The sequence below is a fragment of the Antedon bifida genome, chromosome 8 (assembly GCF_963402885.1).
Source record: "Antedon bifida chromosome 8, ecAntBifi1.1, whole genome shotgun sequence".
NCBI classification, from domain to species: domain Eukaryota; kingdom Metazoa; phylum Echinodermata; class Crinoidea; order Comatulida; family Antedonidae; genus Antedon; species Antedon bifida.
Window position 1 is genome coordinate 4,479,003 of NC_136233.1, and position 13,393 is coordinate 4,492,395.

The following is a 13,393-nucleotide window of genomic DNA, read 5'->3' on the forward strand; positions in this document are numbered from 1 at the left end:
CCCCATTCAACTCATAATCATTCACTAATTGTACTATCAGACTACAACATATAATACTGTATAATGTGGTATTACAATGGTAGAATACCTACGTTTAAGTAGATTCATCTCATTTAAGGGAACTCATTTTTCCTATTTCCACAGATTTCTTCAATGACACTAATATTTTTGCTTTAAATTACAATTTTTTAGGTTCATAATTAGTGGTTTTGTTTGGTCAAAGTCAATATGTGACATTAAAATGGAATTCAACCAAAAAAAAAGTTAAACGATTATTTTTTTTCAGGGGGACAATATAAACTGATATAGGCCTAGGTGAAAGAGGTTTTAAACAAAGTATCATCTTTAAAAGCTATCTTAAGTCCAATTATTTCCTGCTACTTATCTTTGCTTATTATTCTTGGTAATCCACAAAGGTTTATTAAGGTTGTAGAATTTACAAGTACTCTATCTGCCTAAACTTATGTCTCTTTTTGTCTATTAAGTTCTCTAGGGAAATAAGTATATTCCTTTCATGATTTCCTTTGCAGAGTAATTCATTTTTTAATATGTTATTTTAAAAGGACCTCACACATCTCAACAACAAGTTTGTACTATATTTTCCGGTACAAATTCACACTCTGCAAGTGTGCTACATATTCTCAATACTGTATACAGTATTCAGTATATACCATCAATATTACAGTTGACCATTTCTGCCTAAAGTACTTCTAAAGCTCTGTCTATACTATCAAACTAGTTTGAAACAAAAAAATGTGATGTATCCAAACACGGTAGTGATATACCCAACTATGGTAGTGATATAACATCATTATATCTATATATGGGCAATCACATTTTTTTTGTCACATAAAGCTTAAAAGTGTAGACAGAGCTTTAGATGGCAATGATAAAATGTTATTATTACCTAAAATGCCTTTGTTTGAGTTGGAGGTTTGGTTTGACCCGTGTAAAATGAGCGTATTCGCCTTAAAACACAACCATTGTTATTATTTATTTTACTGTAATAACCAATGATTTCTGTACAATAAATCATAATTTAAGTTCATATTTAAATTACTTTAAATTAAACATTTCAAGAAATCTCACTTTGCTGGAGTTGGGATTCTATAAGAACAAAATTGTTTTGAAAATGAGTCTAGGATGGGTCATGTCAAAGCTATTAATTGTGTTGGAATGATTAGCGAAATTCTCTTGCCTAAATTTTAAATATCTACTTATATACGAACAATATAAGTATGGATATATAATTGTTTTCAAATGTTTTGCTTTTTGGTGATTTTAACATTTCTATTCTACTTTTTAAAAAGTAAAAAAAACAATATAATACAGTTTTAGTAATTATAATAAATAATTAAAGTTAGTAAACCATGTACTACTGTACATTAACCCCATTAAATTAATTATATTCAATATTCATATTCCAAATCTTTAAAATTACAAATTTATAAATAAATAAATTTTAGAAAAAAATATTTCACTGAAAGAAAGATACGGACGTAATGAGTAAGGTGTCCTTCTACACAGGTTAATGAACTAAAAAGAGACACCTACTGCAGAAGGTTGCACTGTGTTTGATAGCCTTTCGGCACAAACATTCACAGTCATTGTAGTGCATGATAATGTACCAAGGATGTATCATTAAATTCATCTTGGTCTTAAATAGCCAATTAGAATGCTTCATAATTAAAACCATTTCATCACATTTTGAAAGAATGTGGTGCAATGGCAGGGTTTTCCTTACCAGTAAATGGTCATGGTACAAATCTGATGATGGATCATGCGAACCATAGACCACTGTTTTTAGTGAATTGTTAATTGCATTGAATCAAACAATTGATTTACAATCAATGGCAGGCCCTCTTCCTTACCAGTAGATGGTCATGGTTCAAATCTGATAAGGCATACTGATATTGTACATGATACAGGATAACAGTACCGTTTAATTTGCATATCTGAATCAGACATTTTAATTCAAATTTGAATGCTTTCAAGTATAAGGTTCATTCTAAATTAGGTTTTTTAGTAGGCCTATTACATTTTTACTGAGAAAAAGTTCCACATTTCAAACTGTATATTCAGCATTGGTATCATTTTTTTTATCAATTTGACACTGGTTAAATATCATTTGATTAACAAATGTATGGAAAGAATAATTTTATAAAGATATTATTTTTTTATAGTATTAGCTTAGTATTTCCAATTTGATATTTTATAATAAATAATTAACTAAATAAAAATAGCAACTCGGTTATATTAGCTCAATGTATACATCAATTAATAATTGTGAATATTACATTAAATGGATACATACTAATAACTATAAAAATACACAAAACTGAACTAAACATTCATTTCTAATTTTAAAAATGCAGATTTAAAATAGGGAAAATAATGCAGACAAGTTTATAAGTGCAGCGCAGTAAATATAATTAACATATTTCAAAATTTCTGGTTTCTAATAATTTTTTAGAATTTATCTGCGTTAAACTGGTTTAAAACATTTAAAAAAACTATTTTAAAATAATATGATTTTAATTATAAATTAAACTATCTAGAAAAACTCTTACTTGCTTAATAAAATGTGTAACTATCCAGTGAATATATATCCAGTTAAAACTAAAAACATTCGTACATGATGATGATGATACTACTGTACCGAGAAAAACTATTTGGTATGATTTGAGTAAACTAGTTGCAATATATACACACACAAATGCAGAGACTGAGTTACGACTCTGTTGTTTTCTGAAATAATTTTCGTAGTGGTCTTTAATCATATCCCTTGTTTAGATTTCAGTAAAATCATAATATGTACTTAACAACTCTTATAACAAGCCGGTATTTATGGAAGCTTGTTCGCGTGGCCCTACTGTATTGTAAGTAAATAACTGGTGTTAGTAAAGAAAAGTAACATTTATTTATCCATGCAATAATTATAGAGTTTATAGTACTTAGGTTGAGATGGTAGATAGGGCTACAATATTGGCCGCGGTTGAGTTAGTATGTTGTAATAACATGAGTATTGTTGACTTATCTTCTGTCGTTTGCTTATAGAATAAACTAATACCATCATTACAACTGTATTACAATTTCTCTAGTTTGAAAGCCCGACGTATGCCCTGTGCAATGTGCTGGATTATTTTACAATGTTTTTATTAGCTATAATATAAAAACAAAACTAGAATTATAATGGTTTGGATGCATGACTAGTAATTGCTATTATTATGTTTGCAGGTATTTGTACAGAATATAAAACCATTTATGTTTATTCAATTCTTTTTCTAACTAATTCCTCTCAATTATCGTTAAATGTTATTGTTATTTGTACTAGGTAGTTCACTTAAATAATTCCAAATTGTATGCAAATGGACGATATTAGCTTTTTTGTATTTTAAGTTACCATTTAATAGTTCACAATATCAGAATATTTAAAAGAAGTATTTAATAGTTCACAATACATTAAATATGCAAAAGATATTTTGCTTTTGGTTTGTAAAATTGCTTTTGTTATTGATATAAGAACTGTATTCTGAATTAAAATAAGTTCCTTGTTTTAATTATTAAATTAAAGTTATTCTGTCCATTTTAGTATTCATAATCATTAATGGCATACTAACAAAACTTCCTTATTTTTAACTTTCTAAAAAAATCCCTGGCTACATGTATAGCCTTGTAATCATAAATGTTTATCTTAAATTTTTAATTTTTTAATTTAATATTTTTTATATTTACTTAATTTTTGTCTTATGTTTTTTAATGAACTTTATATACAAATTTAAATCAAGTGAGTTTAGATAATGTTTTTTTAAATTCTTGAAGTTGTAATTGTTGATTTATTTGTTTGGCTATTTCTTCAAAGTTTGCAATTTTGTAAAATAATATTTTTACATCTACCTTCAAGTGCAAGATGCATTAGATGTTCAGTGTAAAAGGCAGGCAGGTTGTGGGTTAGATTGGCACCAGAGAACAACTTTCTCCACAGGTAAATATATTTGTTTGGGTCAGATACAAAAAATGTCCTTAGATTATTAAACATTAGGTATAGGCATAGCTATTACAAATATATAGATTACCTCAACATAATCTTTAGCATGGCCCCAATCTCTTTGTGCATCCAGATTTCCAAGGCAAACGTCTTCTCCTAGATTCATATGGATCTTAGCCACAGCTCTTGTGATCTTGCGAGTTACAAATGTTTCACCTAAAAAGATACAATTTTTAATTCATTTTACAAAAAGAAATCTTTGTTATCTATAAGTTCACTTATAATTATTTGGTTTTTACAAAAATAAATCTTTGTGACATTTTACATTATGTCCAAATATTAAAGATATATCGTCCCCCTGAAAAAATAATTCTTAAATTTGTTGTTGTTGAATGTCATTTTAATGTCACATAATAGTTATCCACTTTAACCAAAAAGTGGATAAAAAACTATTTAAAGTAAAAAATAGTCAAATTGACTGCCAGTCAATGGATTTTTGTTGAATTTAACCGTATATTTTGTCATTTTAAAAGTGAAAACATTACTTTTTTTCTACAGAAGTGATTAACTTTATTAAAACTACAAAATAACCTATGTGAAGTATAATTTAATTAATCTTCATTTTGTTTGGGGAAGGGGGGGGGGGACAATACATCTTTAAGCATAAAATGAATATACAGTATACAACCGGACATTAACTTTTCTTAGTAACATTTCGGTGTGATCAAGAATTCAGATCAAACTAATTTGTTTATTATAATCATATTGACTCATTTTTTAAACTAAAACGCCATCCAAGACAAACAACATGTTTGCACTACAACATATAGGCTGGCTTCGACAGCAAATGCTGTTAGTTGTAAGTAGTAAAACAGCATAATCTGTAATTGTTTATAAAGTGAATGATTTAACACAGTCTTTACTGAAAAAAAGTTGTTTATATGTACATAAACCTGATTCATATCATTCAATTCAAAATCAATTCATTTCACAAAATAAAAACAGGTGAAATCGTATTAAATATTAATAACATTTTAACTAAAAGTTTGAGAAAAATGTTATCCCATGTTGGATCCAAGCAACATCATAAATTTTTTTTTTTTAATAATTCTGCAATATATATAACTGATTACCAACTGTCCTAAACGAATCTTTCAATATTAAGCCATTATTTTAAGTTTTAAAAACACATTTTATCATAATTGTTTTCATTTTATGTATTTTTATATATTGTATTTTACATTGCAGAGAGTTTAATTTAGTTACAATTTTAGTTGTTTATATTTTATCATTTTAAAGAGGAAGCCCTCAAAATAAACTGACCTGTAGGGTCTAACTAGAAACATTACCCTCTCTAAATAAAACTGAAATAGATAAATAAATAAAAAATAGCTTCCATATAAATATTTTTTTTTAAACATATAGAAGAACACTACTGTATGTATAAGGTTTTCTTCAAACAATTATTTAAATTACTTGGTAATATACAGTTGTGTAATGATTTGTTATTTTATGGTAAAAATTTTAAATTAGTTTATTTTTACCGTATTAAAGTTTAAACTTTAAAGTTATCAAAACAATGACTGACATTCAGAGTATTTAGGCTACAACATCAAAAAGGTGTTTCCCTTTATAATGGTGACTGGCAGAAAGACAAAAGACAGATTAGTTGAAATAAGCGTACATATAGCAGTCAATATCCGTGAACATTCCCTTCCCTTTGCTGACAAAATCAATGACGACCCGATATTAGCACTGTAAACGCAAATCAAATTCTTTGCTAAGAAAACAACAACCTTGTTAGGTACTAAGTCCTTATCAAAATAGATCAATTCGACAAACTCATTATACATGTGAGAGTTACGCGTGGCGCAAATTGAAGCCAAAATAAATTGGCACATGCGGGCTGTAGAAACCGCCCAGAGGGCAAATTGCTTGTGTATGGTTATTATACTATTGTTTTTTGCATTCTTTATTCCACATCCAAGTCAACCATGACTTATTAAGCAGTAATACCAATGCATAAATAGGTCATTATAAAGTTTTGTAATTTCTTATAAAAACTATTAAACATATTATTAATCAATCTCCTGTTTATTTTATGATATAAAGTAAGATACTAATTATTCTACTGTTATTTGTTGAGTGGAAGCATATTTATTAGAAAAATTCATTTTTTAACTTATTTAACAATTAAAATTACTACAAGGTTGATGCAGCCAAACTTTTAATATTAGGTAGTAAAAACTAGCTAAAATGGTGGAGCTTTCCCTGGAAATATCTGATTCACCTTATTTTCAATTGATGAGTTGCTTCAGCAACTAAACAATTTTTTTTTAACCTAATAAAGTGCGAGAGTAAATTAAAGATTAAAAGATTAATAACTTCCACACTTATTCTCTAAATATAAACTTTACAGTTCATAAACTTAATAGAAGGGAAGTTATTAGATAGATTTCTACTTTTCGAGTTCTCTTCAAGAACAAAGGGCTATTGTTGGTTTATCCAGGTAGACTAAACATCTTGCAATAATCACATCGAGAATAAGTAGATACATAAACACCAAATTGGCTTGCCATACTATACATTATTTTATTTATCGTTATCTTTATTAATTCATAGATCAAAATAATGTTTTACTATGATTTTACAAAAGTACTACTTACAAAAATAAAACACGATCATGCCATGTCGAAAGCTTTATAGCTCTTCCAACCAGCATAATTTCAACATAGCACCCACCCATGAAAACCTAGTCTGTGTACCTGAAAGTACTGTTTTATTTTATACCAACTTATCCTGAAAACCACCCCTAAACAGTACTTTCTCTAGCTAAATCCTTGTGGCCGTATTCACCATTCACACTTAGGCTAGGGAAACACTTACCCTTAAAATTAAAAAAATCTTCTATCTAAGTGAATACAATTTAAAGGGAAATAAGTTATTGAGTTAAGTGAAATACTGGAAAATATCTTACTTAAGTGTGATTGGTTGAATACAGCCACTGGTCTGTTAAACCCAATTACACATCATAACTATATTCCAATATGGACATTTTTAAAGATTTGGATTAGTGACAGCTAAAATTTGAACCTTTATATTTTGGTTTCCACAATTACTATAATAGAAAAATAAACACACTAGATATTAGGGTTTTGTGATTGAAATTTCACCCATAGATTTTATTCGGTCTTATAAATTTAGCATTTATCACAATAATGTAATTCTAAATAAAATAATATGTATATGCCCATACTTATCTGCTTGATATGGAATCAACTGGAGGCAGAAAACAAACAGAATACCAGCTGTATTATTATTAATTAATAATCTTATTTGCATACATAATTATATTATTTTTAAAACTTCATCAGAAGTTTTTAAAAGCTGGTAACAACAGTGTTTAATAAACCTACGAGGCACTTTATAATCAGATTCAAAGTTAATTCGCAAAACAACAAAGATGTTTTTCGCTGTAGGATCGCAATCAACGAACGATACTACGCCATAGGATCACGATTAAAAAACAATTTAAGATCTATGCAGAAATATTTAGCTTTTCATAAATATTGAGATTGTTGTTGTGTGATGCAATGAAAAACAACCTATGGAGTGACCGTTTATAACTGTTCTACTTGATGGTCAAATTCTCATTGCCTTTTGTATGACATTAGAAGCCGTGGATTAATTGAATAAAAGTTTACTTTAGAACAGCGGTGTTATCAAATATATAATGAATGTTTTTTATTCTTCGCTATGTTATATAGTACAGACAATCGTCGAAATCATTCATTCAAGATTATTTGCAGTATCTTCAAAATACTTTATAAGGTAGTTTATTTAAATAATAATATCATGGATTTATATAACGCCTTGTTGTGAAACCTCTAAGCACTGACCATTATTACCCCAGTCATTTTTTTGGATCAAACACGTATGGAAACATACTTCCATAATGCAGGTAGTAATCAGCGCAAAGTTGTGTCTTGATGGCAATTATGGCCAGCAAATAGTTGCAAGTTATATGAACTAATTGGTTTTAAACAGTTAAGTGTTCGGCCAACATGTAACTTACTCCAACAGCGGGACATCTAAGAGGGTCATGACGGAATGGGCCTATGTACAGCAATCAAGTATGTGATGAAACTAGGCCTGTAGACAAGCAATTCAGTAACTATGCCACTATCATATAAACAAATAAATATACCACACATATTAGGTATAAGCTTTTGATTGGTTGATTACATATCACGTACCATGCATTATTTGGATCCATTCTCATTTAGGTGTTATATAACCAATATAGCAGGACATTTAAAATGTAAAACAAAATGCCAAGTACTGTAAATACTACTTGGGTAAAATTATTTATTCAATTAAAAAAACTCTAAATAAACTGGAGAATAATACAAATAAAAAACATGCAATAAACATAAAAGCAATCAATCATGTAATTAGTAGAAATAATTTATGCATTTTGTGTGTCAAAAATAATATATTTAATAATGAAAATACAGTAAAATAGTTAAGAATTGCAATTCTTAAAAAAAAGGTTTTTTTCATATCTTTCTCTTTTGATTTAAATATGCCATGTTGTAAAAATATCAAATAATTTTAGTAATACACACAAATGTTATTGTTAGCTGCTTTTGATTTACACACTAACAATTTTAATCAAATGACTTAATAATTTCAAAATTTAATATATTTTCAGACTCATAAGGAAGCCTATGATGCAAGTTTTCGACTATAAAATAAAGTTGTTTTAAAAAACTTCAAAACTCAAGTTTTGCATGGTGAATAAACACAAGTAAAATTAGGTTTCCGGTACACAAAAAGGAAATAAATTAAAGTTGAAAATGTTTTCATTGTAATGTTTTTGAAAGCACAAAACGTATTTTTGTGACTTCCGATATATTGATTCTCATTGTGGTAATTGTAAGGTTGCCAAACCTCCTAATCAACTGAATTTAATGCAAAGTTTTTCTTGAAGAATAATAATTTTTAAATTTATATATCTCAAGTTGACAACAGTAAGGTGATTAGGAATAACTTGTTAGAAATATAATAATTTTAATTACATTGTATGGTTTTATTCAACTCTTTTTTTTTTTTGCACAATGGTTTTGAAAGGTTACCGAGAATATACTTTAATTTCTAATTGTATCTTTACATGTACATATTGTATGGTTTTATATGAATATAAACCATCTATTAATTATCCATATCTTAATTAATTGGTTATCCATAAAAGCGGATAACCTTTGTGATTTTCAAGATTATTTCCTCAACCTACATCACCAAAGTATGTACGCAGATAAATTTATTTACAAAAACAAACAAAAATTATGTTCACCAGAAAATAAAGCACTTTGATCTTGTAAAGGCAATATAGACATGACAACATGTTAATTTGTTATTTGTTATAATAATAATAATATCCTGGATTTATATAGCGCCTAATGTTGTGAAACCTCTAAGCGCTGAACATTATTACCCCAGTCATTTTTTCCTGATCAAACACATATGGAAACATACTCCCATAATGCAGCTAGTCATCAGAGAAAAGTTGTGTCTTGATCTTAATGTTAAATGTTGGTAAATAATGTTAAAGTTAAAGTTTATGCTGAAAACTCTCTAAATGCATTTACTAACCTCTTCTAGGGCTTTCATGATTAAACAAGATACCATTACAAGCGAACATGTTGTAGGCCTCACGGAAGTTGATTGTGATCCAGTATGCGTACAATTTAGCTGCACCTGAAATTATAAAACATCAAAATACACATATTAACTTCTTCTTTATTTCCAATTTGTCATCCTTTCAATAAAATGGTACAGTTAGTATAAACAGTAACATAAACAAGTAAATAAAAACCTGGAAAATGGCTAGAAAATATATTAAACATTAACTAGGCTAGTAGCATGTAACAAAATAATCAGTTATATAAACATAATAATAACATACATAACTACTTTTATATATAATTAATATAATTTCTTATAATTACATTAGAACCCCTACGTTAGGACATCCCTATGAAGGGAACATTTTGTTGGGATGTGGTGTCTCCTAAATATACGTGTACTTCTATCCTACTTTTTAAAAAAATGATTTCTTTGGATAATTGTAATGGTAATTTTCTGAAAAATTGTAGAATCAAAACAGTACAAAGTATATTTTCAATATTTTATATATATATTTTTAAAAAACAGTACAGTCCTGGCATCACAAAACTACTAACAACAGAGGGCAGCAAACACAAAATATAACCCCACAGTAAATTGCATGGTCTGCCTTTTATTTGTATTGAGTGTTTAGTTAAAAATGAATATTTTTTTTTTTATTATTTAAAAATTCTTTATTTGGGATATCATAATCAATTTCAAATAAAAAAGATCAATGGTGTAGACTACATTATAAAATGCAAAAAAAGATTACAAGAAGAATGGAGGAAAAAGGAATAACAGAATGAGAAATACATTTAAATGGACAATATTTTTATAATACAAAATAGGTAAGTCTATTTAATTTAATATTTAGGCTAAAAACTAACCTAAGCTCTTACTACACTATCAAATTTTATGTGACAAAAAAATGTGATGTGCCCATATATTGACACGATGATGTCATATCAGTACCATATTTTGGTATATCACTGCCATATTTGGGCAAATCACACTTTTTTAGTCAATCTAGTTTGATAGTGTAGACAGAGCTTTACAAAAACCAAAACTGAAAAAACATTTAGATTCAGTTTACAATACTAATAACCTACTAACTGTTGACAGTTACCAGTTAAATGGCATTTAACTGTTATTTTCACGCTGCCATTTTCTGCTGCCAAAAAAATCATGGGTAATTAAAGTTATTAATCAGTTTTTGTTTTTTTTCGCAGCAGAAACTCACTTTTAGAAGTACTTTTAGATTGTGGGTAGAAATAGCAACTTTTAATGATTGATGATAGCAATTTTTGAAATCATATCAAAATAAAGAAAAGAAATCAAGTTTTTCATAACTTGATTCATTTTCATTAATTAGTAAACAGTATTATCACTCGATTAAGTGAATGTGTGATATAGCCAAGGTTAAAAAAACAACGCATTCGCTCAGTTAAACGACAGTCGCTTAATAAGTGTCCGACTACATGTCTCGACGCCATCTTAAAGCGATGACGATAACGCTAAAGATAACATACTAAATACTTTTGCTGGACTATCAAGTCTAATTCATCATCTTCATTGGCAGTTAGCAGTGATGATATTATTTTTGATGGTTAATCATGTTTTTACAATGCCGATCGTTCATGAGCGAATCAATAACGTGAAGCGCAAACGTAGGACGGTGAGTCAACCATGTCACAATCGATAACTTTAGCATAATCTTTGCCCAACTTGATATTAAAATCAAATGAAATTAATAAAAGACAAAGATTAATCAAGATTAATTTTAATATTTAAAATTAATCAATAATAACCAAAATCACCTAATATTTAAAATTAATTATATTAGTAATTTGTATTTTCCATAACAATGTGTTTTGAATGCTAACATAAAAAACATTAAAAACAATAAAATACAGTATACACAGAAAAATCATCAGAAAAAAGACAGGTGTTACAGATATAATGGAGAAAGTAAGACAGTCAAAATGGAGATGGGCTGGGAACGTGGCAAAATTTCAAGATAATAGATGGACATACAGATTAATAGAATGGCAAGGGTAGGAAAGAGGAAAAGAGGAAGACAAAAAAGAAGGTGGAGAAATGATCTAACAACATACATTGGAATGGCTGCATGGACTAGAACAGCAAGAATTAGACAGAAATGGAAAGGTTATGAGGAGGGCTTCATTCAACATATGGATGAACTATGCCAAGATAGATAGATAGATATTTACACAGATGACAAGACAACTTAAACTTCAATTATACAATACCATTTACAAATCATTTCATTCAATAATGATAAAGATTAAAAGAGCTTCTGTTTAAGTATTTCTTTTTTTGATTTAACATTATTGATTTCCAGATCCCCAGACTGTAGTTATATCATATTTGAGAATTAAATAAGGAAACATGTAAATAAGCAGGAATACCTATTATTTACTATAGATGATTTCATTTCATTTCATTTATTTCGTCTCACATACTTATAACAAAAAATAACAAACAATAGACAGAGACAGGATTCCCAAAAGCGAACTTAATCAAACTATCAAGTGGGTCTCCAAAATGATGCAAAGCATGTAGACAATGACTACAGTATAAGCACTAACTAGCTAAACCCAGAGCTTAAGGGGCCTTAGAGCATGAGTAGTCCAATGCAACTACCCAGTGTTAGAGGGCCCCTCAATAGTGCTAAACCAGGGGCCTTAGTACTCTGCGTTACATTTGCATACGATTGTGGATGTATTTTTAGTCGCATACAATGCAACTCTACAACTCACTATGTTGGTTGGTTGGTAAACACTAACTTGAGCACGCGACTGCAGCCATGTATATGGCCTTGTTTTTTACAAATCAAGCACTCTCTTTGCTTTGACCACACTTACATATTAATTCTCAGGCCTAATAGATTGGACCACTGGATTGATAATCAAGATATAGTTTAATTTTTGAAAGGTGATGGTTTAAAGAGGTGGTACATTATATAACATTAACAATTATTAAAATGTATATGGTCATTATACCAATGACTAGTCTGCACAATGATATAGGGGGAAAAATTACGTAGGTGGTAAATTAAACTGGAAAGTTATCCTTTGAAATATGTACCTTTTTTTAAAGAAAATTACTTGATAAATAATAATACTATAATGATAGTATTGAATCACTAAAAAGCAACGAAAACACAAACATGAATGTCATACATGCCATTTTAACGCATACCCACAAATCACTGAACAAAGATAACAATTTGAACAAAAGAGGGCAGCAAACACCAAATAATGAAACTCAAAAATTTTACTTTTTCAAACATAATATACAGTACAACTATAAACTTTATTTAAAAATGTAAAACAAATAACATTAATGTGTATTGCAAAGTTACTTTTAATTACCTGTAAAATGAATTTTCATTTTTTAAATAAAAGCATCAATGCTCGCTTATGTTTGAACTGCATTATATTTTTAATCCATCGGAACAAATGGCAGTAAAGTTCTGGGCATAAATCTTTGACATCTTTTATGATTAATGTTGATATAAAGTTTGCGGTACACCACGTATAGTTCTGAAAAGAACTGTTGAGTTTCTCAACGTTTCGATCAATATGCTTTAATCGTCCTCAGCATTCTCGCTTCTTAGGACGAACAAAGCATATTGATCGAAACGTCAGGAAACAGTTCTTTTCAGAACTAATATACGTGGTGTACTGCAAACTTTATATCAACAGTTGATTT

The 13,393-nt window shown here is 28.7% G+C and overlaps 1 protein-coding gene across 3 annotated transcripts in view; it reads right to left on the reverse strand.

Moving 5' to 3' along the window:
• LOC144849501 (GDP-mannose 4,6 dehydratase-like) overlaps positions 1-13,393 on the reverse strand; it is an 80,916-nt gene that overhangs the window by 42,418 nt on the left and 25,105 nt on the right. For all 3 annotated transcript variants that reach the window (XR_013613979.1, XR_013613980.1, XM_078706429.1), the window contains exons 6-7: positions 9,644-9,748; positions 4,077-4,204 (exon numbers count right to left, since the gene is read on the reverse strand). Coding sequence is in view for 1 of the 3 variants with exons in the window: in XM_078706429.1 (XP_078562555.1) it covers positions 4,077-4,204; positions 9,644-9,748 (233 nt within the window). In the remaining 2 variants the exon portion in view is untranslated. The remainder of the gene's footprint in view (positions 1-4,076; positions 4,205-9,643; positions 9,749-13,393) is intronic.